Source organism: Lethenteron reissneri, chromosome 53, assembly GCF_015708825.2.
Source record: "Lethenteron reissneri isolate LAM-NWPU_2019-01 chromosome 53, ASM1570882v1, whole genome shotgun sequence".
NCBI lineage: Eukaryota > Metazoa > Chordata > Hyperoartia > Petromyzontiformes > Petromyzontidae > Lethenteron > Lethenteron reissneri.
In genome coordinates, this window is record NC_083831.1 from 8,681,431 (window position 1) to 8,706,556 (window position 25,126).

At 45.4% G+C, this 25,126-nt stretch overlaps 2 protein-coding genes across 2 annotated transcripts in view; both read left to right on the plus strand.

The window, feature by feature from the left end:
• LOC133356176 (egl nine homolog 1-like) overlaps positions 1-10,642 on the plus strand; it is a 54,618-nt gene extending 43,976 nt beyond the window's left edge. The window contains exons 6-7 of the mRNA XM_061573555.1: positions 2,167-2,234; positions 5,879-10,642. Of these exons, the coding sequence (XP_061429539.1) occupies positions 2,167-2,234; positions 5,879-5,988 (178 nt within the window). The 3' untranslated portion in view covers positions 5,989-10,642. The remainder of the gene's footprint in view (positions 1-2,166; positions 2,235-5,878) is intronic.
• A 1,725-nt stretch (positions 10,643-12,367) lies between these two features.
• On the plus strand, positions 12,368-24,132 carry LOC133356241 (uncharacterized). The gene is made up of 11 exons (XM_061573627.1): positions 12,368-12,487; positions 14,300-14,530; positions 16,123-16,194; positions 16,900-16,935; positions 17,433-17,465; positions 18,221-18,274; positions 19,491-19,520; positions 20,658-20,726; positions 21,559-21,654; positions 22,909-23,073; positions 23,425-24,132. The coding sequence occupies exons 2-11, from the start codon at positions 14,305-14,307 to the stop codon at positions 23,535-23,537; spliced, it is 894 nt and encodes a 297-aa protein (XP_061429611.1). The 5' UTR covers positions 12,368-12,487; positions 14,300-14,304; the 3' UTR covers positions 23,538-24,132.
• Positions 24,133-25,126: the final 994 nt, after the last annotated feature.

Sequence of the window (25,126 nt, forward strand, 5' to 3'; positions counted from 1 at the left end):
GTGGCGGCTAGAGTCCTCTCGTCCTCTGGCTTGAGATGGCTGCCACCTATGGGTCAGATGATTGCATGGCACAATTAAGCAATTGGTAATTAAATATAATATTTTTGTCCTAAAAAGTGTAAAATTTTGGGAAAAAAATTTCAAGAACATTAATTGTCACGCACAACGAGTCTGTGTGGAAAATGTCAGCTCGATTTGATCACGGGAAGTGGGTTAAAAAACGACCGAAAGATTTGCACGGTCCTAAGCAAGCAAGCGAACTTAATATAAAGGATTTAAAAAAACCCTCATCTCAGAATCTCGCCCTGCTGGCAGACTAATGCCCACTCGTGGACCGGCTCTGAGTAACCTTGTGCCGGAACAGGGACGGCTACTGTTTGGGGGGGGGGTCCCTGGCTCCAAAAAACAAAAACAAAATCTGTTTTGGCAAATTATGGGTGCGATGTCAGTATTATTATAATGACTGCTGCACTCAAGGACTCCACTGGAGGGAGCTCACGAGAGCGCCCTCTAGAGGGTATATTGATTGGCCCACTCTTCCACACTGATCAGATGTCTTGGAAGAGCATGAAAAAAAAGTAATATTTAAAAAAAAACACACTTTTATTAAATGTACTAGTAATGTAAAAACTCCACGACTCCAGGAAGTGGCCCCGAAGCTTGCCATAACGTAAGGGACCGTGGCCAATTACAGCCAACGTCAGTTGACCGTGGACAATTTGACCCAAACCGAAACATAACATGTAAAAAAGAATGTCTAAATGTTTTTTTATTTTTTATGATAGAATATAGTATTGTCATCAGCATGACATAAGTATACCAAGTTTGCAGTTGATACCACATTGGGAAGTGGGTTAAAATTGAGTTACAAGATTTGAGGATACAACGACAACAACAACAGACAGAGTGAGTTAAATGAAAGTGTGTAATAAAAATAGGTTTTACCCTTTAAAAGTGACTGGCCTACACCAGAGAGAGCCCTCTGTGTGGCCTAGTCTCACCAGTGTCAGATCGGAGAACACCAAAAGGCAAATAGCACAAAGACAATGCACATATCAGAGCATTTATATCTCGGGGTGAGCAGCGATATCACGGGAGCCTTTTGCCAGTATCAAAGACAATGCATATATTATCAGAGCATGTTTGCATGGTCACCAAAAGTGATTTAATGCAGACTTGATTTCTTGCAAAAGGTATTCCTTGGGTGTTTGAACATCTTAATCCCTGCTGTATTGCCAGAAAGGGTAAATCGTATTCTTGTCTTGGAAGAGAAACTAAACTGTAAACTATTCTTATTCTACCAGGTAAGACCGTGATTGAACTATATAGCTTTTTTTCAGAAGTGACCTGGCGAACAAATGAGAGCTCAACAAAGTTTCGATTCAAAGCTTTCGTGACTGCAGGGATCCATATTCTTGGTTCATTCGGTAAAGTCACGTAGAAGGGAAATAATAAAATAATACAAATAAAACATAATAAAAGTTCTAACAACGTTTCAACGAAGTTGCTTTATCAATGTGGAAATTGATAGCAGCCAAATACTCTATAGGCATGTTTCTAAATCTGAAGGGAAAACCCAGAGGACCCGGATAAATTTCCATGCAACCACGGGGAGAAACACGCAAACTCCAAATATACAGGTTTCAGGGTCGGGATCGAACCCACAACCTCCTCCTGTATACTAGGCGAGGTAGTTAACATCTCACCACCGTGGTGCCCCACCTTGGCAAGATAGGAGTACCCACACTTTATCCAACCACACATGCGACCTGTCGTTTGACCGTGGTAGTTTCCTATGTATACTGCTGGGTGAACAGGGGTGGGGTGGGGGGGACATTAATAAAATTGCCCAATGCCTAAACTCCCGCGGCAGGAGTTCAAACCGGTGAACTCTGGATCGCAAGTCCAGTGTGCTGACCATCACACTACGGACCCAGATTGCACCTCGCTTGGTTACCGGCTATTCCCTAAGATCCGTACAACGGACAGTCGGGCTTGGCAGTCGGGCGCCATCGCCACGAGGCTCGATCCGTACGCAGTTGACGGTTCGATTCTTGCAGCCTCCTGGTGTTTTCAGAAGAGAGTCACGTGACCCACGGGGGGGGGGGGGGGTGTTTGATTATGCCAACACTCATTTTGTTAACAAAATGAACACTCTTTTCGCAGGTATGCCATTACGGTGTGGTACTTCGACAAAGAGGAACGTGCTCAAGCCATCAAGAGACACTCATTGGGTGAGTGTGTGAACCCCCCCCACTCCTGGGCCAGTGTTGAACGCTGCTGCTGCTGCTGCAACAAATGCATGATTCCTGCTGTGCAGAATCGATGCAGTTGCTGCTATGAGTATGATTAACTATTCTCGACTTGAAGTTTTCGTGACTGCAAGGATCCATACTCTTGGTTCTTTCGGTAAAGTCTACGTATGATGAACTAATTATGAGTAGGTGGCACGGTGGTAACGCTCGTGCCTCGCAGGAAGAAGGGTCTGCATTCGATTCTCAACTCGGACACCTTTCCGTGCGGAGTTTGTTTGTTGCTCCCCCTGTTTTGCGTGGGTTTCCTCCAGGTTTTCCGGTTTCCTCCCATAGATAAAAAAAAAACACACAATCTAACAGCAGTAACATCTACCCCCCTCTTGTGAAAACCTGGCAGGACCCTCCTGCAAAATAACTATTTTTTTATTTTACCAGGTAATGCCCACTGAGCTTTTTAGCTCTTTTTTAGAATCTGAATATGTATTTATACTGGAGGATAGCTCATAGAAGTGACTTATCACGTGGACATTTATTGCAGCCAAATAGCCTAAAGTCACGTGTCTAAATATGGAGGGAAAAACCGGAGGAGCTGGAGAAAAATCCACGTGACCACAGGGAGAGAGACATCGCAAACTCCAAATATACAGCAGGCGACAGGTCTGGATGGAAGCCACGACCTCCTGCATACCAGGCGGGGTAGTTAACATCTCAGCTCCCGCGGGCACCCTGCTCACTGAGCCTTGAGACTCGGTGAGGCTTTCCTGGGTAAATATGCAAAATAATAATATGAATGAGGTTACCGTTTCACAATTAACAGTTGAGTTAGGCCATGCAATTATCTGGCCAAGTTTGTGTTTAATGACCCTCCACCACCCCACGTAGCCAAACAAATCAAAATGGTTGGTGCTGTCCCAGGCGTTGGAACAACACAACAATAATTTTTTTCAGCCCACCGCTAAATTGATGGACAACTCTCGCAACCAATTTTTGTTTGCCTATGCCAGGCGTTGAAGGGTATTTCGACACATTACGAGGCCTACCCAAAAAAAGTCTAGTCATGAATCATGTTAACTGAGATTTAAAGCTCCGTGCTCAGTTGATTGGGCTTGTTGCTGCTTGTTACTGTTGCTGAGCTTGATGACGTTGATGGCGATGGCGTTGATGGGACTTAGCAGCCGTACAGCGGTTTGCAGTCCGCAATAAATTAGAGCCTCGTCCACAGCTATAATCACCGGTGGGTAATTTTTTAATCATTCCCCCTTAATTGACTTAACCAGCACTGACCGTCGTGGTGAAGTATGGTCAAACAACCCACACGACCTTCACGGCGTGGAGAGGCCTTCATCTAGTCGTGGATTATCAAATGGTGATTAAAGTAAAATAAAAAATAGTGATGGTGGTGGTGGCGGTGTTGCTACTGCTGCGGTTTAAGGAGTGTGGGATTTTTCCATGATGCATTTCACAGCTGGGTAACTGCCGTAAGTTGGCTGCAATCCATCCTGCGTTCGCCAACATTCTACGTTTGCTCACAAACACAATAACCCGTTCATGCGTTGAAGTGCGTTTGTAATTATGCTTATCTGGAGAACCAGAACTATTACTGCAATCATGAGCAAAAGAAAATTTGTAAAAAATGCTTTGAAAAATTCCCGTTTTCAAAATGTTAATTTGTGTTTTGAGAGAGGTTATTTTTTAATTACGGGCACTGAGCACAGGCCCAAAGGCCCAAAACATCAAGCAATAGTCAACAAAGAACACGATTGAAGTCGTAGTAGGTACGAGTTTTCATGTTTATCGACACACACCTACTCGAGCAAGGGTCGGCAAACCAAAACAACACCAAGAGCGGTTTTTTTTTCGAATTCGGTAAAAAACAAAAACCTCAATATTTCAAGAGCTGCAATGGATGTGAATACGAGACAGTGTGGTCCTTTAATCAACGTCATGAAACCGTCCTTGATGAGCCACGTGTGGATCCGGAGCCACAGGTTGCTGACCCCTGCCCATGGTGAACTGGACTTCCATCTGCTTGGTTCTTTCGGTAAAGTCATGGAGAATGGAAATAATAAAATAATAAAAATAAAACATAATAAAATAATTCTCACGACGTTTCGGCCACAACGCAAGCAGCCGTCCTCAGGTGAAGACCAGGTCTGTCGGGGAGGCAGCGTCTGAATGACGCTGTCTCCCCGACAGACCTGGTCTTTTATTTTTATTATTTTATTATTTCCATTCTACGTGACTTTACCGAAAGAACCAAGAAGATGAATCCCTGCAGTCACGAAAGCTTTAAATCGAAATTTGGACTTCCATTGTAAGTAAAAAAGAGAAAAATTACAAAATTACTGAGGCGTGTGACATTTTGCTGGATCAGTCAACACCTGATGACGGTTGCTTGTGTTGCTTCCGAAACGTCGTGATTTAATTAATTTTCTCTTTTTCACCTACGTGACTTTACCGAAAAAAACAAAGAGACCCTTGCAGTCACGAAAACTTCAAATCTAGAATTCCATTGTAAGCTCGACTCCCATGGTGAACTGGACTTCCATGGTCAGAGACATTTTATTTTTTATTTCAAGAGCCACCACTGCAGTCCTTAAAGAGCTGCATGCGCCTCCAGAGCCGCGGGTTGCCGCCCCCTGCACTACAGGGTGTGATTTTTACCTGGAGATTATTTAACAATTAAATTGGCAAAGAGGAATTGTCAGTGGCTTAGATTTATCCATTGGTCTCCGCCTAGGTTCACTCGTGTCCCGCGAGTGGTTCAGTTTACGTGAGAAGAGCCAAAGGTAGAGAACAAGGACGATATTTGAGGCAGAGAGTGAGCTTCAGAAGCTCCCAGCACGTGGGGGAGAAACGTCGGACATTGCGTGGTACGACCCCAAGGCTGCGTCGAAGAGCTACACAGCACAACCGCATAGTTTCCTCCGTTAATCGCCATCAATCGATAGCTTGGTAACGATGAACAAATATTTGGCATGCATGGAGAGATGGGCTGCATTGGGTCAGCAGCAGAGGTCGCAAACGGGTTTTGATTCCTTACCCGTACCCGTACCCGGCCGCACCAGGGTCGCAAACGGGTACCCGTACCCGGCTGTACCCGTACCCTACCCGTACCCGGCCGGGTACGGGTAGGGTACGGGTATCGGGTACCTGATTGCGACCTCTGGGATGAAGCCATGTTGCAGGCACGGGTGGGTTGATTCTAGGAACTTGAATTGTGAGAAGAGACAAGACGTTGGGAAATGAGTGACAAACAGTTACCAGTGACTCACGGCCTACCCGTACCCGGCCGCACCAGGGTCGCAAACGTGTACCCGTACCCGTACCCGCCTGGGTACGGGTAGCCGGGTATCGGGTAGGGTACGGGTATCGGGTACCCGGTTGCGACCTCTGGTCAGCAGGGCCGGCGTTACTTGTGGCTGGGGCTGTCGTTTATCTTACGACGACCGCTGCCGACACGCTGCGCTCGTCACCTTTGAGCGTTGTCGACGGTCGCCTTTGAATAGCTCCGATTATACACGGTTGGCTACGTACGGTGCGAAAGAAGTTCAGAAAACATGTACGTTCAATAGCGTGCTTTGCGTATGTCTCTTAAGGGCCTGTTTTCTTTCTGTCGGCAGCTGCAGGAGAGAAGGACATGAAGGTGTCGCTGAGCCAGGCGGAGGCGGGGAACCAGCACACCACGCGGCCACCACAGAACGGCGCTAGTGACGCTCGTGCGAGACACTGACCCAACGTCCCCAGCACTGTGTGATTAGCGACGTGACCATTTTTCCTTTCTGGTTTCTTCGTGTTCTTAGAAAAGGTGCAATTTTTATTTTCTGTCCGTGTGTCTAATTGTACAATTTTTTCATCCAGATTTTTACATTATTATTATACATCCCAGTTTTAAAGTCAGATTATTATTGCTGCCATATTTTATGTTAAATGGCCAACATTGCAGGTAAAAAAATGAATATTTGTAAATAGACTATAGCATAATAATAATAATAATTTGTATGCTGCTCATTTAATTGTAACTGATTCCAAACGATTCTTATTGGTTCCAATAGCTGTATTTGATAACGTGTTTAAAAGGAAATTGGTATACATTCCAGATAATTCTAATGTATGGCATTTCCGCATGAATTCTGAATAATTATATGTTATTCAAGCGACAGTTTTGAGCGACTGGCGCTGTGTCTAGAGATAGCGTTTTTATTTTGAACTTGAAAAAATCAATTAGACTTAGTGTTACGTGCGTACAATACCTCTTTTCCACCGTACTAAACCCGCGCCGTGCCTATGCCGAGCCTAGCCCGGCGCGGCTGAAGAGGAGGTGCCGCATTTTTCCCAAGGCAGAAGTTGAGCCGTGCCGCTGACGTCTCGCGCAATGAATGTGTCCTGTGAGGGGCCCTGCACTGGCTCAGCTCGTATGTGCCAATGGAAAAGGGGTAGTGTATATATTTTCAAATGTTGGCCTTATAATGCCATTGAATTTATATGGAAATCCTCGAAATGAATAATACATCATTACATAGGTCAGCTGCAAAAGAACAGCCTTAAAAAAAACAACAGTTCTCTTTGGGATAAATGCAGTGTGTGAACAGCACAATTTACGTCCGTAAAAGATGACGCACACATTAAGCCAGGACTGATAGCAGCTGTGGGATGCTGCCGATATGTAATGGTTAGCACATTGAACTTGCTACCTAGTGAACGTTGGGTCGATCTCCTAGCGCGCGGCAGTTGAAACAACGCTGCAGATTTCTTAAATCCCCCAAACCTCTGTCCACCCAGCAGTGTTAAATCGTCCAGTACGTCTGGTCACTATGTACGTATGTTGAACTTCTTTCACGTAGTACGTAGCCAACGGTGCTAATCTGAGGTGCGGCGGAAGGACAACAAACTAAACAAAAAAAGTAGTGCTCAAGAAACAAGTTTTCGATCTAGATTTAAAAGTGCATAGCGCCAGTGACTTCATTATATCGGAAGGAAAGAGCGTTCCAGACGGCCGCATAAGCTCATCTAAAAGCACGTTATGCTAGACAGGGGTCGGCAACCAAAATAACAAGAAGAGCCATTTCTTTCCAATTCGGTACAAAATTCAGTATTTCAAGAGCCGCAATGCATCTGAGTACATACTGTACATACGTACTCATCGTCAAGAAGCAGCCCGTAAAGAGCCGCATGCGGCTCCGGAGCCGTAGGTTGCCGACCCCTGTGCTAGACAAAAGTTGCTGTGAGGATGTGTGGCAGAGTAGGCCAGATACCTTTTAGTAGATGAGCTCTCTAGGGCTCCCTCAATTCGAGGCCTTTTCACCAACAGTGGCTTGGGCAAGAATTTGCAGGGCTGCACCAAACGGTGACTGTCACATTATCTTATCTTGAGATTTGAAGAAAGATTTTGAGGAAATTATTTTTTACGGAAACATTTTTTGGAGCTAATTGTTTTTTTTACAATATGTAAATTTATATAAGAGAGATGATACATCTTTAAAGTTCGCATTTGAGGGAAATCGTCCGCATTGCAACCCCATGTTTGTTGTGGAATGTCCATATTCATCAGATGGGGGGAGGTTTGTGCATAGAACATCTGCTGACAGACTAATGCCCATTTGCAGACCAGTGCTGCATTTGTCTTTTTCACACACAGAGACAGCTGCCACTGGGGGGGGGATCCCCTTGGCTAGACTGAAGCAGGTCATCGAAATGGTTGCTACGTGGTGCTTTGAGTGACGGAGGCAATTAAGCGTCCTGAAAATGCGCAAATCCTTAAAAAATGTACAATAATGTAAATACGTTGTATAAGAATGCAATGGATTCTTAAAAAAACCATGCAAAACAATAACGCAGGAAATAAAAACAAAAAATGATGTACATATTTTTAATTGTGAAAATTTGTTTACAATAACAATGCTGTCGATATTTTAAACGTAATTGATGTGGCCGCATGAGTAGTATAATGAAACTGCAGCTGCATGTCCACACTACCGTATAGCATTATGACTGGGCACCCAGTCTGCTGTGCAAGATATATTCAACCATTCCGAGATTTACGCACGGTACAACGTTGCACATCTGACGCAGAAATGCTAAATAGGCAGAGATATATCGCAAACTGCTTTAAACAAGGGTCAAAAGCTTCACTGTGCTCTAGAAGTGAGCGAATGTACGCAAGATTAAGAATACATTTCTGTTTGTCAAAAGATTGTGTAATTGAACATCTGTAAAAACCACAGTTGCATCATGCTTCAAGTGCTGCATTGGGTGTGGGCGGTTAGGCGGCCAGGGTAAGATATACGATGTGACTACGTTCGGGATATGTGACGTATCACCTGGAATAATTTTTAAATGCTGGTATTGATTTAGGGACCCAATCTTTGGGTTCCGCCTGCAAACCCGGTCATTCTGGCGCCCTACGCTTAAACGCCGGGAAGAGCGGAGTTTCGGTCGATATCTCGGGAGCAAACATAAGGCAAGGGCTTACGTGGTTTTGTTAGAATGCATTAGGTTGCAGCATCATTTGGATTGAAGCACACCCCTTGGGAGCAAGGCCATGTTAGCTTATATCAGAAGTCGTGTGCTTGTACCCAAAAAATGCCCATTGCCTTCCCCCCACCAGTGTAAAATGTAAGGACGTGTTGCTTATAATACAACTGTGCTTGTATTACGTGTGCTTATATGCATCTTAACTGTCTTTAAAAAAACGACTTCTCATTGTAAAATATCTACGGTCGTGAGATGCGTTACCGGGTAGCGTGTCATCCAATCTTAATATTCTGACTTTTGTACTCTGATGGGGGCTCGTAGATGAAGTGCACATTACGAGAGCAGGAGTAAGTCAACTCGATTACTGCGATCGAGGAACGGCAGTCGGCCCGATTAAGATGTTTACATCAAAAGAAAGTGCCATTATTGCTTCCAGAAATGAGAATACCCAACTACTTTGGTCCACTGCCTGCTGTGTGTGAGATATCGTCGCGGTCGTGTTGTTTTTGGCTTTGTGGCAGATGTTTTTTTTAAATCTTCATGATATATGAAACAAGAAAAACACGTGTTTATGCGCGTTAACGCAAGCATAAATATGCGTAAATAAATTGTGAGTCTGGTTTAGCGGAGACACGTTCATGGCTCATCACGATTGGCTGGGAAATAACTTTGCCTAACCTAAGCGTTGTATATTTGTTTTGTTTAAAATCCAGTGGTGGTTGGTCGGTGTGGGCTTACTGGAGCCGCATCCCCCTTTAAATGTTACTTTAAAGAGAGAGCGTTTAAAATATATCTTAATTTTTAAGTAAAAAAAAGTTAAAACCCCCATTTAAAAGTAAAAAAAAGGGGCGAATTTAAAGAATTAATTTTGTTTCAGAGTTGAAACGATCCGGACAAGAATTGAAGAATGGGGTTCCAGATTCCACAACTCCAGTAAGATCCACATTGTGGCTTCTCAATGGCTGATTAACCATAAATACCATATCAGCCCAAGCCAATATCGCGGGTGTATTAACCATAAATACTATACATCGTCTGCTTCACCGTGGACATTAGAAGTTCTTCGAAAAGAGCAGGGCATGGATTCCAGCGTCACGGTCCACATTTGACAAATTTGCTGCAGACTAACTCAATTTGCAGATTAAAAGAGCAATCGTCGCCAATTACTACAAAACTACTGCATACAGTACTTTGTGAGAACCTTGGTGATAGCCCTTTCGCTCCAAGAATGCCAAGAATGTATTAAGTGTACCAACGATTTCGTTTGAACGGCACCAACCCACCAAATGTGATCCAACAGCCGCCAATCTTACAAATCTCAGTGATGAAGCTTTCGGTATAGGGTGTTTTCTCAATTCTGTGTGTGCTTTGAGACGGCTTTCCAGCTGGCGAGTTAAAACTACTAAGCAACATCGCTGTCGCCTTAGTGTCTTTGTATTGCTGATTAACTTGACCTCTCTTTCACTTAGCGAAACGTTGGAATCTTGCCTGTTTGACGACCGTGTTTATGAATTGATCGAACTCAAGTTTTTAATGCGGAGAAGGGAAAAAAACAAGTATTTTGTAAAAAAAAAATATGTACAGTTTTGGCACTCGTAATTTCACGTACATTAATGTCAGTATTGATCTATATTTTTGTTGCAGTAACCAATAAATTAGTCACTTTAGCGCCTTACAGGTGATCAAAAGAGAAACTCAACACGGAGTGATGAAGTGTTAGTGTGATTTCCGTCGTTGAAAGGCTCAATGCTATTTCTGTCGGCAGTTCCATGTAGATTGAATAGACGTAGCGAAATTAATCCAAGGTCGGTTCAGAAAATATACTACGTAACTAAAATGATTATTAATATTTTATGAGAAAACGAAGTGATTTGATCCATGTACCTTTCTACCTGTAAATTATATATTGTACATTAAATACAATTTCAAGTCAACTTTCATGTTTTATCTGTTTGTGTAAATATATTTGTATTTTTTTTCCTTTCGATTGCATCCTTGAAGCCCATGTTTACCTTGCCCTTATCAACCATGGTCATTTTATACAGCTGGGCTATCCGATGATTCCGGTAATCGGTTATTCTGCCGGTTATCGGGTCGAACAAACGACTAATCGGATAACACGGAAACACTTGGGGCGGGGGGGAGGAAAATAAAAACACATTCCTGCGGAGGGAGCTGGTAGGAACGTTGGGTTGCTCGGTCAATGGCCTGCAGGGTCAACGGCGGCGTGGTGTATTCCGCAAATATGGCCGACTGTGAGGGCGGGCACAAGCCGGCGTGAGTAGGTTAAACGTTGAGTTTTATAAGGGCACCACGAGGTGACCAGCCCCTCCCCACCCAGCCCCTCCCCACCCTCCCTTCCCCACCCAGCCTCTCCACCCAGCCCCACCCCTCCCATTTTTGTATGCACGACGGACGGACACAATAATCCCCTGTGGGCTGGTGGAACCAGGTGGTTCCTACCAGTAAGATTTTCTACTATCACCGTTACGCTGGATGAGAGAGATGATGGGCAGGACTTGATAAGCCACGTCACGTGGCTTTTATGGGGTTTCCTGCCTTCAGGAGGGCCTATGTTTGGGATTTTTTCCAAGAATAATTTGAAAATCGGGAGCACGTCCCTACTCGACAGCAAGAACGTCTCTTGTGCCATGCTTACTCCGAGCTGTGCCGTGCGCGCACGCAGAGTGATTGATCATCGCTTTACAATGCCCCAACAGTCTGTTCGGGCTATAGAGGGGATCTTTGTGCGTTGAACTTCGTTCCTTCTGTACGTTGCCGACCGTGCGAATCGGAGGTGCAAGTGCCGATACCCAACATCGATTAAAAGCCGGCAAGGGGGTGAGCTTGATCGGCACCATGCCCGGCCGCCTTTGTCTCCCCCAGTGCTGATGTTTACACAGCACCGGTGTGTCCACCACTAACCCGTACATGACACAGACACTGCGTCTGTGTCTACCACTAACCCGTACCTTATACTGGTAGGAACCACCTGGTTCCATCAGTCCACAAGGGATTATTGTGTCCGTCCGTCGTGCATCAAAAAATGGGAGGGGTGGGGCTGGGTGGAGAGGGGCTGGGTGGGGAGGGGCTGGGTGGGGAGGGTAGGGCTGGGTGGGGGGTGGAAGGGGTGGGGCTGGGTGGGGAGGGGCTGGGTGGGGTGGGGCTGGGTGGGGAGAGTGGGGAGGGGTGGGGCTGGGTGGGGAGGGGCTGGGTGGGGAGGGGAGGGGTGGGGCTGGGTGGGGAGAGTGGGGCTGGGTGGGGAGGGAAGGGGTGGGGCTGGGTGGGGAGGGGCTGGTCACCCCGTGGTGCCCTTATAAAACTCAACGTTTAACCTACTCACGCCGGCTTGTGCCCGCCCTCACAGTCGGGCATAGTTGCGGAATACACCACGCCGCCGTTGACCCTGCAGGCCATTGACCGAGCAACCCAACGTTCCTACCAGCTCCCTCCGCAGCAGGACAATGTGTTATAGACACTGTGTCTATATACGTGCACTGTGTAATGCAGCAACACGCATAGACACAGTGTGGAGTCACGTGACACGTGTCGTCACAGTGGTGACGTCACCAACTACGTAATCACCGGAAGTGGTACCGTCCGCCCACAATGCAGTGGTGTTTGGCACGCGTCTGTTGCGCTCCTCGACCACGTTTTCGTTCAACTTCTACTGACATCGTCGACCAAAAGTCGTCAACATCGTTAGCGATTCATTGTGAACATCTACAACTTGGGTTGTCTTTCTGAACCGTCAAAACGTGAGTACAGCTGACATCCCCCCACCTGCTTTGGTGCGACACCACGTGGTAAGCACGTGGTGTATGTGTGCTGCACCTACACACGCAGTGTCTACCACTAACTCGTGCACATATTGTCTATGCAGTATAAACACGCAGTGACCCGTATACACACACACTCTGTATATCCGCTGCGAGATGTGAGTGGTAGAGTCACGTGACAACACGCCCGGTAATGATAGTGACGTCGTCACCGTCACGTCACCTCAGGACGTGGTGACGTCGGCCCACAATGCAGTGGTGTAGCAGGGGCCGGATTAAGATTTTGTATGCCCCTGGACTACAGGTACTGTGAAGCCTCCCAATAATTATTAAAAAGGAAAACAGATTTTGATTTACAGCTTTCGTGACTGCAGGGATTCATATTCTTGGTCTTTTCGGTAAAGTCACGTAGAATGGAAATAATAAAATAATATAAATATAAAACTATAAAAATTCTCATGACGTTTCGACTGCAACACAAGCAATCATCATCAGGTGTGAAATCCACAGCAAGAAAATAAAAAAACCTTGTTGTGGATTTCACACCTGATTATGATTGCTTGTGTGCAGTCGAAACGTGATAATTTTTTATTGTTTTATATTTATTTAATTATTTTTATTATTTCCCTTTTATGTGACTTTACCGAAAGAACCAAGAATAAGGAAAACAAAATTAAAGAAAAATAAAATTGTATTTTTACAAGGCTAAAAACAAATAAAATTCAACATTCACAAAAGAAATAACTTTGGTTCTTTCGGTAAAGTCACGTAGGTATAAAATACATAAAATCACGACGTTTCGGGCGCAACACAAGTGCCCGTTTATTTTATTTTATACCTACGTGACTTTACCGAAAGAACCAACGAGTATGGATCCCTGCATTCACGAAAACTTCAAATCGAGATTAAATAACTTTTAACTTCATCTCTGGAGGCCCTCCAGCTGGCGGAGGCCCCTTGTCTGTAGCCCCTAAAGCCCCCACGCCTTAATCGGGCCCTGGGTGGACGCATGCATTCGTTGCTCTCTAAGCATCAGATCCTCCAACACTTGGTTAAACTTCTACTAATATCGTCTATTAACATGGACAAAGTGAACAATAGTTAAGGTATTTAGCAAAACGTCATTAACATCTACAACTCATTTTGTTTAAAACGTCAAAACGTGAGTACAGTACCTCGCCGCCTGCTTTGATAGCGAATCGGTACACACGAAACACAGACCCCCCCGTGTAAGCTTCACAACAAATACACAGACAGATGTCCCCCTGAAGGACGGCTGGGCCAAGGGTTGTTTGTGAGCGTCGATGTTGGCCCACACGGTCAGCACCACACCCGTCAGATTTGATATGTATAAAATTTACGCAGGAAAATGCAACAGCCACACTGTTCTGTGCAATTGATACAAAATTGTTGATGGCAATTGGCTTTAAAAAGTTTGGTTCAATAGTGCTATTTATATTGAGTTAGAGAGATGTTTTGTAATGTTGGTTGTGTATGTATGCAGTACGTACACACTGTCTGCCACCAACTCTTACATGATAGACACGTGTGTCTGTGCAGTACCAGATGCGGTATGGATATATTCCCACTAGGGAGACAAAGGCGGCTGGACGTGGTGCTGGCCACCCACCCCCACGTATGCCGTGTCGGGCTTCATAGGTCCTTGCTAACAGCACTTGCTTCTACAGTCTGTTTAGGCTATGCGGGGGATCTTTGTATTGTTCTTGTATGTATATTGAACTTCTTTGGCACCGTACGTAGCCAACCGTGCTAATTGGAGATCTTGTTTAGGAGCGATGGATGCTTCTAGTGCCACGATGTCTCTCCGGGCCCTGCTACTGGTGCTTCTGCTGCTGCTACTGGGTCCTGTGAGCCCTGCGCTCTGCTGCCTGCGTTGCTCCCCGATCTTCAATGACGTGCGGAATCAGCTTAAGGAGTCCATACCAGGGGTGAGCGTGGACCACAAGAAGGAGATGTACAAGATCATCACAGAGATTGGCAATAAAGAGGCCCCCATTCTATGTAAGTGGTGCTATCAAATTCCTGTCCTCTATTCACATATTTCAATCCCAGCTCTCAATCCCCACTCTCAATCCCAGTTCTCAAACCCCTCTTTTCCCAGCTCTCTTTCTACACTCCCTTTGATGTTATTCTGCCCCTGTTTTATGGCGGTGGTATGGCATTGCTGGTAGCATGTTCGCCGCTAGTTGCAGAGGGTTTCACGGTTCGAATCCAGCGGCCACCCTGGCTATTGCTGCGCTGTGCAATAACCGTAATAAACTACGCACTGTCCGCTTCGCTTAGAGTGGACATGAAAGATCCCCCGATGTCATTCTAAGAGTAGGCCATTGTGTACTTACGTCAGGGTCCAAATGTGTCAAATTCGAAAGTGATCCACAAATGACTACATTTGGATTATACACATCATTGTCCCTTTGCTGGCAGATTAATACCACCCAAGGTCACTCTTGCAAATGACACTCATCCTGGTCTCTTAAGTTCTCACCGGGTTAAACAAAACAATCATCAAAACTTGAAGTATCATTGAAAAATTACTTTTTTCAGTTTTTTCTTGTAAATGTCAGGAGGGTCTTGCCAAATGTTGCATTCATGGACAATGCGGCTGTGTGTAATTCCAAATGAGTTATTTGCGGGTACATTTTCAGCATTGGGATGTTTGCCCAATTCCACAACAAATTGTATAGTTTAGTTTGGCTTTGGGAGGAAACTGGACAACCTGGAGAAATCCCATGCAGAACAGCGACAAAACATACAATCTCCACGCAGAAAGGCACTCAAGTCGAGAATCAAACCCAAGAACTTATTTTTGTGAGGCACGAGTGTTTCCACTGTGTTGCCCTGTCGCTTATAAAAAAATATAATAACCCTTATTGCCATTGCTGTTAATCGTTGGGTATTATTAATACTGGTAGAAACCTCCTGGTTATACCAGCCCACAGGGGATTATTGTGTCCGTCCGTCGTGCAGAGAGGGGCTGGGTGGGGAGGGGAGGGTGGGGAGGGGCTGGGTGGGGAGGGGAGGGTGGGGAGGGGCTGGGTGGGGAGGGGAGGGGCTGGGTGGGGAAGGTGGGGCTGGGTGGGGAGGAGAGGGTGGGGAGGGGCTGGGTCGGGAGGGTGGGGAGGGGCTGGGTGGGGAGGGGCTGGGTGGGGGGTGGGAGGGGTGGGGCTGGGTGGGGAGGGGCTGGTCACCCCGTGGTGCCCTTATACAACTCAACGTTTAACCTACTCACGCCGGCTTGTGCCCGCCCTCACAATCGGGCATATTTGCGGAATACACCACGCAGCTGTTGACCCTGGCTATTGACCGAGTAACCCAACGTTCCTACCAGCTCCCTCCGCAGAAATCTGTTATAATCCTACATACCCTAGGTCCTAGACTTAACCCTAACAACACCTATTATAACGCATAAAACACGTTGGATTTAATAAACCCAAGCCAAAACAATTAACTGAAATCAATAACACGTATAATTAATTCTAAGCGAATATTGCTCAGAAGTTAAAGGTCGTGTTGCTGATGCTTTAATGGAACTGTCAGAGAAAGTTGACAGTGGTGATAGTTGATGGTAATCGATGATGTTGATGTCTTCACAGTTGATTTTGTGGACGTGGCTCCCGTGTTCCTGAAGAGGATTCTCGACATTATTGACTCCATGAGGCCAATGGGTGAGCATTACGCTCTTCACACACTCGCCACCACACTCAACACCACCAACAAACCATCCACAGCGCACTCAACACCACATCAACAAATCATCACACACAACCACCCTCACCAAACTCACAATCACACCAACACACGTAACCCCGCACTCACCAACACCCCAACAAACCATCACACTTGCCACCGCACAACTACGCTCACCACCACACGCCATGCTCACCGCCGTAATAAGCAAACATGATTTAAATTAAGCAATGGGCGTCGCAGTCTTTCCTCATTAACACAAATTACTTTCTGATGCTGCTGTATTGGCAGTTGTCCACGAGTACTCAATCATAAACACAACACATTTGTCAATAAGACTGTGGCCTTAACAAGAAAATGAAATAAATAGGTGTTGTTTCGTGCAATGGCAGAATGTACGACGAACAATCGCAGATCTTGTCATACACATTGTGTTTATTGTTTCACGTCAATTTAAAGTTTGTGAAGTGGTAACTGTGTCGTGAACCCCCCCCGCCCCCACTCTTAAATGAGGTAAAGCTGCAGGGTTGCCGCTCCACCCTTTCACCTCCCTCACGCCACTGCTAGTCAATCTCACACCACGCCACTGGGCAGTCTGAGAGTCGCGCTGCGAATGAAATTAGCATTGGAGTCGGTGTACATTGTCTAATCCGTCGTTGTGGTGTCTGTCTCTATCTCTACAGTACTATTAGGTGGCATCCGGATGGCCAATAATCCAGGTAACACTTTCATTTTTAATTAGTAGCATTATTGACAATGTGGTGGGTTTAGTCCCTTTGCCAATATGAAGGTGGAGTGGCAACCAGGTTAGTTCTCTCTGCAGAAGGGGACGACATGTGTATCGCTGGAAACGCCTGAGCAGTCGACTCGAGGAATCTGGCGTGTGGGCTCGCACGGCTGGAGAAACATTTTCTTGATGCCCAAATGTGTTTTGAGATCGTGTTTACCTGTTGAATTATTCGTTTAAAGTTTGCTCAGCGTCGAGTTTGGTGTGTGCCACCTTGAAATAAGGTCACGCTCCAGGGTTGCCCCTCCACCAGTTAACCCTTTCAACTCTCTCCCCTCCTGTTTTCAAGCGACTGCTCGTCAATCTCACGCCACATCACTGGGAGAACTTGCGCATTGCGTGTTCTGAGATTTGCGCTCCAAGTTGAAGTAGCATTGGAGCCGGTGTACATTGACTCATCAGTTGTTGTTGTTGTCTCTCTCTGTGCAGAAAAATCGGGTCCGAAGACCGTCGATGTTCCAGGTAACACTTGAACTTGTTTAAGTAGCGTTGACAGGAATACTGTTACATATTTGTCCATGCAGTCAGATTCTATAAGTAACGGATGAATTCCAATCACCATTGCGCCCCGCCGCTGTAGATGATGAAAATGAATTTGTCTCATCGGTGGAGACTGTTGCAGACATCTGAGCTGTCACAAACCGAGGCCTAAATAAAACATAATTTAGAAATAGTAAAAACTATTTTACAAACACATCAACCACACTAGGGTTGTGTGAAGAAAGTTCCAAAGTGCCAACGAAAAGGGGGAGTCAGACAAGGTGGCACGCTTTTACCAACATTATTCACAGCGACATCGGGGGGGGGGGGGGGGGGGTTGGCCAGTTTCATGTAAAGGCGCGTTTCACCGGGAGCGGGAAGGAATCTGTACCCAGAGAAAACCCATACGTCTGAGGGCATAGCACCCAAAGGCCAACACAGACGGATTCAAGAATCCACTTGATGTACTGCCAGCCAGTTTGGGTGAAAAGTCTACGTGGTCCACCAACCCTTGCCTCCAAATTCTGATTTGTAGACATGCGGCACCGAATGTGGTTGATAACTAGAGAAATTGTAAGAATTGTAAAATGAGAAACTATTCAGGAAGGGGTCCATAATAACTCATCATTACATAATTTTTCATGGTAATACTGGTGAATGTGTTGATGTTTTTAGCGATCGCGATTGTGGTGATGGTGTAGATGGTACAGATATTGGCGGTGTTCTTGTATCTACAGATGTTCTATCAAGATTAATCGCTGTCGGAACAGAATACGAAGAAAAGATGGAAGGTGTGAGAATGAAACTGGAATTGAGAGGCTGAGACAAAACGCGTGTTTCCCATGGCCAGTGTTTAGCCGCAGGGCTGGCCCTGGATTGGTGTCGTAGCTGTACTTTATTTAGTTTTTCTTTTGTCATGTTGGTGACCCAGGTCACTCGTGTAAATAAGACTCCTAGATTTGAAGCTTTCGTGACTGCAAGGATTCATACTCTTTGGTTTTTTTGGTAAAGTCACGTAGGTAAAAAATAAAATAAAATAAGTGAAAGCAACTAAATTAAATCACGACGTTTCGGGCGAAAACACAAGCGTCCTTCTTCAGGTGGGGACAACGTAGCGAAAGCACAGCCGCTTAAGTGTGGGTTGCGCCCAAAACGTCGTGATTTAATATAGTTGTTTTCATTTATTTTGTTGTATTTTTTACCTACGTGACTTTACCGAAAAAAACAAAGAGTACAAATACGACTCATCTCGGTCTCTAGAGTTCCCACCCGGTGACACAAAATCAACTTGAAACTGGAGGCTTGGTCATCGTGACTCAACAACGTTCTCCCCAATCCTTCCCCCACCTGTGCTTTCCGAAACAAGTTAACTGGGACTGCGATTGATCAAGACGGGAAATCAGGGGAATGAGACACTATTGAAGTTACAACGTTAAAACCTTGAGTTAAAAAGCATTTCCAAACTTGGATAATTCAGGTGTCTAATACCACAGCAGAGGTGTGAGTGAGCATGGTCGAGACCTGGGTTTGATTCCCGCCAGATAATTAAATGATTATCCTGCTGAGGTGCTCCACGAATGGATATTAAGCAGCCAAAGATTTAATGGAAAAAAATCAACACGTTCCTTCGGAGTGGGCAGGTAGGAACTTGGTTGGACAGCGCATTCGTGCACGACACAAAGCTCGCGGTCACGTGACACACTTCAACCAATCCGGGATGCGTACATGTTTGGGAGGGGCTATGCACGACAGACAAATAATCCCTGGTGGGCAGTGTGGAACTGTTGTTCCTACCTGTATCAGGTTAGACATTTATCATTAGCAGCAGCAGTAGCCATGTTCAATCCACTGCTGAAGGCTTCCCCAAGCAGTTACTGTCTGCAATGGTCCTGCGATGTAACATTGAAACCTAGCGCCTGCACACGAGCTCAATTGATCAGGTGCCATGACCATTGCATGCTTGCTCATTTGTGATTGTGATCATCGCCCTTGTTCTTTTCTCTACAGAGATTACACAGGCGCCGTGCGAAACCTGTGGTAAGTGATCGCACATCCCAATCGACACCCAGAGGCTATGCACACACACACACACACGGCACGTTCATTCATTCCACACCCGATTTGTTGTGAACAAACCCTTAACAGAGCTGGTGATGCCACATTGTCACGTGCTGGGTAATAATAAGTTACGAACTGTTGCTCATCCTGCCCATCACCAGAGATTCTTCTGCGAGAGTCAACACCTTCTCACATTACATGTTGTCGTCATGTTCATCACGGACAGCCAGTCCCATGACTGCTAGGTAATGGCCTTGCCTTCTTGGTGCCAATTCAAAGTCTCATCCTTCTGTAATCATCTCCCTCCCACGAGTCGATTCCTTCTCTCTCTCACTCCCAGTTACCAATTCTGGTGCTACATTAACTTTATTTCCGACCACAAGAAGGAAAAATTATCTTAATAAAAACTCACAATTCCACACATGTAACCACGATGGCGACATATCAAAAAATCTAAATATGTATTCATACCGGAGGAATCCCGTTAGCCATAAAGCTATTTTATGCAGACCTCCAGTAGGGGCGGATCACAAAATTACAACAACAAACAATACAAAAACACGATAGGAGTGCAAAGTATAGGAAAGGTAAACAAATCAACACACCACCCACAAGGACCCCCGTTTAGCCTTTAACAGACTGTTGTAGCAAGTTCTGTTAGCGAGCACCTATGAAGGCTGGCACAGCACACTAGAGGGCAGAGGTCGCAAGCAGGTTTTGATTCCTTACCCATACCCGGCCGCACCAGGGTCACAAACGGGTACCCGTACCCGGCCAGGTACGGGTAGCCGGGTATCGGGTAGGGTACGGGTATCGGGTACCCGATTGCGACCTCTGCTAGAGGGTGGCTGGTCAACGCCACACCCGGCCTTTGTCTCCCCGATGCTTATGTTTACATCCTGCACCAGGTACTCATTTAATGCCAAGCCGACCTAGGGAAGGAACAGGACCAGTTAATATATTTATTACCGATGTTAGCTGCGAGCAGGAATCCAACTCGGGTCACCGGGTTTGTATAGCAGTGCGATAACATTTCACTACCACTCATATAGGTACGCACACATACATGCTCCTCTGCTAATGATGCTCATAGTGATGTTGTTTTTGTTGATGCAGCTAGGAAATCAGTGCCGGCAATGAAATGTGGCAAATGTGAACGGGTGGTCATCACTTGCTCCTCATGTGGTAAGAATACATCGCACTACCAAACTACACTGCGCTGACACACCTCATATATGCCCCCACCACACTCATACACTACCACCATGCACACCACATCCCATCATGCGTTTGCGCAACAACTGCTCACACTGCATTGTACATACCACCTTTTTCCACGTGTAATACCACAGGCAGCCACACCTCACACACGCATTCTATGTAACACACAAACCACATATTACACGCAAATAACGCCACACACTTCATCACAAACACTGAATCGCCACATTAACTCCCTTCACATATTTGCACACAAACACTGGCGGCCATGTTGTTTTTCACACACACTGGAGGCCATCTTGTTTTTCAATGGCAATTTTAGTTTCTCTGTTTAATAACAGTCGAACAATGGTCAAATGCATTTAACGGACTCTATGCACATTATAGACGTGAAAGACCAGTGCATATACAGTTCCATGGCACAAATTTGCCCAATTAAAACCAATTACCCTGCAAGTGAATCAATTGTAATTAGACGTAGAAACCATCTCCCACTCCTGCGAAAACTTGGCAGGACCTTCCTGAAAATTAGTCACGAGACTCAGCGAGGTTCATTTTGGTAAAAACAGTGTCATAAATAATAATCTGAACATTTCTTTACATATAACGCACGTTAAAATGTCGTGATTCAGTCGAGCACAGAATAGCCTGCTATCACAAACTACAGGATATAAATTTTAATTCACTCTACAAGCGTAATATGCATAGTGTGGCATGCTACGACATGTTGCGGTGTGTTGTCATACTATGATGCAGTGTGGTATAGCATGAATGACGTGGTGTGGTGTGTTTTTAGTTTCAATCAAGAAGATGCTTGCCAACCCCGACATCATGCGGATAGGAGGAGGGATTATGCTGTCATGCATCCTCCTTTTCATCATCGGCATTCTAGGTAAGAGGGAGGGCTGTCGGGTTACACGTTGTATGAATGTTTAACTTCTTTCCCACCGTACGTAGCCAACCGTACTAATCGGACGTGTGGGTCACTGGGCCATGGAAACCAGACCTGCACCCTGCCTAATGCCTCGGAACCTTGATGTTTCAATGCTTTGTTGAATTTGTTTTATATCGCTGGCCGGTACTAAGATATTTGGTCAGTTGGTGGTGTCCCAAACAAGACACTTGTAGAGCATCCAACATTCTTAACCTGAAAACACACACGGGACTGCATGGGTCTCTATGCAAGTCTATACTTCTGAATCTTGATTTGAAGCTTTCGTTAGTGCAGGAATCCATACTCTTTGGTTCTTTCGGTAAAGTCACGTAGGTATAAAATAAAATAAATCACGACGTTTCGGATGCAACACAAGCGTCCGTCATCAGGTGGGAAAGCATGGTCTGCTGCTGAAGCAGACTGTTTTAAAAGGTTTGAAATGGGTGTAGCCCAAGGGTCATTTTACGTGAATCTATGCTTCTCTGTGTGAGTCTATGGGTCTCTATGTGAGTCTATAATTCTCTGTGTGTGTCTGTGGGTCTCTATGCAAGTCTGTGGGTGTCTGAGTCTATGCCTCTTCATGTGAGCCCATGAGTCTTTGTGGGAGTCAGTTGGTCCCAATGTTAGTAATTTACATCTCCAAACGAATAATCTCCCGGAGCTGATTTGCGTTACAATTAAGTTATTATTTAACGTTGCTTTATATTTGTGCAATATTTTCGATTTCCTGTATTACACATTTTTTTAATTCCGATTTTTATTCACTCCATTACTGTACTTTTTAAAATTTCTTTTGCTTTCATCATGTTGGTGATCCAGGTCACTTGCAAATGAGAGTCATGCTGTTCTCTTGAATTCTCACCTGGTTAAACAAAATCAACTTGACTTTACTGTGGCCTCTATATGGATCCATGCGAGTCTGATTTTCGATTGTGGTGAAGTGCAGTCCATCGCATCGCCGCTCATTGTCCAATGCACGCTTCCTTCAGGAGGTACAAATGTAATCCATTGGCTACTTCAGGTGCCATTAAATGGCATTACTAACCCAACACGCGCAGTTATGAACTCGCTTTCTCTACTCGTACAATGCCGTAAGAAAGACGATGCATGTGGTGCTTTAGTGACACGATGTGTGTAATGATGCCTCGTGCTGTGAAGAGGTACAAGTTGTGACATGGGAGTGCATGACGATGTGGTGTTTGTGTGTTACAGTAACATCATACAAGAAGGACGATGAGAAAGATCCTCCGGGTGGCATGCTGACGGAGGTTGTGTCTCACAAGGAGGAGTTGAAACCGGCTGTTCATTCTGAGAAGACAAAGAAGAGTGAAAAATCTGGCTCCATTCACCACTCTCAACACAAATCTCCCAAAGCTGGTAATTCCCCAGTCAATTGGTCCCCAATGTTAGAATATGCATCTCTAAGCAAATAATCTGCCCGAGATCACTTATGCTGCAAGGAATTATTTTAACATTGTTTTATCGTTGTACAATATATTCCAAGTCTCACGTGATAGTTCTTTTTATTCCGATTTTTACGTGCTCCATTACTGTACCGTTTTACATTTAGTTTTTTTAACACGTAGGCTTTCGCGACCAATATTACTTTTTTACTGATTAGCCGTGTCGGGTGGTGGAGGGTTACGACACATTTATAAATAACGCGATCTAAACCCAAAAACGTTGATTATGAATTTTGGTTTTTGTTTGTCATGTTGGTGAAATTAGTTAAGACTCATTCCAAGAAGAAAAGCAGCAGTGGACATAAAGATTCTGCCTCCAAGCACCACTCTAAAAGTAAAACTGACAAAGCTGGCAATGCCAAACACACCCAGAAGTGAAGAAAACTCCACAGCAGCACGGATGGGTGACATGCAGCAGCGCGGACGGGCAGAGTGAAGCAGCACGGACGGACAGAGCGGAGCAGCACGGACATTCAGGATGAACGCCTTGTTCGGGGACCGGGCATCGCGCCTTCTGGCTTTGGCATTCCTCGGCCAACTGGCGTGCCGTCTTCCACATCAGGTCATCGCACCGCGGTGGCCTGCGCTTCTTCGGCGGAGGAGTGGCTGGGCTGCACGGACTCTCTCTTGGCGCCCTCTCCTGGGGCAGGAAGACATCGCTGTTGGCATTGCAATGCCCAAGGCTGTGCTCGGCTGCCGAATTGGAAAACGTATCCCATGCGCTAAACACACACAGGCCTTGGCAAATACCTAGGAAACTTAAAGGTGTTAGCCCCGGTATCAGATCCCCTCCGCTGAGTTTTTCACCCCTAGCCTGCCTAGCGAGAAAAAATGGTCTGGGTTTTCTCGGGAGGAGGGAAATTGACAAAGATTTGATATGCAGGGAATGGAACAGACTGGCGATTGTGGGAGATTAAAGGACGATGTTACTAAAGAACTTTATTTCTCTTGCAGAAGTGCTGCAACTGTTCAAACCATTGTCGGGGTTTTCTCTTTTGCATTGGGTTCATACAATAAGATGAAATAAAAAGTGATCAGCATCATATTGGTATTGGCTGTTAAGATTAATTATTCTCTGATAACATATGCATTGTCTTTGAAACTGATTTGTCCACATCAGACTAATCCAGACAGGATTCCTTGATTGGTGTTTTAACATCTTAACGCCTGTTTTATTGCCAGAAAGGGTAAAACCTTGATTTGAAGCTTTCGTGACTGCAGGAATCCATACTCTTTGGTTTTTTTGGTAAAGTCACGTAGATATAAAATAAATCGCGACGTTTCGGGCGCAACACAAGCGTCCATCATCAACCAATAAGCTGGGAATCAGAGGGTGGCAGAAAAGAACGCTTTGTGTGACGGCTACGGAGAGGAGAGAGACTGTTTCTTGCTTATATTTACATATGTTTAAATATTGTTTAAGAAAAAGTTTGTACTAAACTCAAGCGACTCCTTTTTCTAGGCATGGATGTTATTACACCACTCACGCTACCAGCTGGATCTTAGAAGTTTGTTTTTCACGAACACGCAGTTGCGCAGTACAGTACTCAAGCTCTTATAATTGTCATTCTGTCATGGGGGGGGGATGTTTGGTCCTTGTAACTTGTAAACATCTGTAATTTATGGGGTTAAAATCCTGTGTTGCTGTGTTCCAAGAGCCATGGGTGCAGGGGCTTCAGGTGTTGGAGAGTTTCATGTTTGGATCAAGTACGATAGAGGGTTTAATGGTTTAAATTTGTGTAAGGTGTCAATTCAGAGACACTAATAGTAGGAGGCATACACGTTTATTCTACACTTTCCACAGTATAGGGGATAACTATATATGGGTCAGGACAGCCGGCACGCTGCCTGACCCAATACCGACGAGGAGGTGAAGACGATGGGTTCTGTTCCCAAACCACAGCAGCCCTGACCCAGCGTCGGGGCCTCCCTTTTATCCTCCCCAGCGTGGCCTGGCCCCGCCCTCG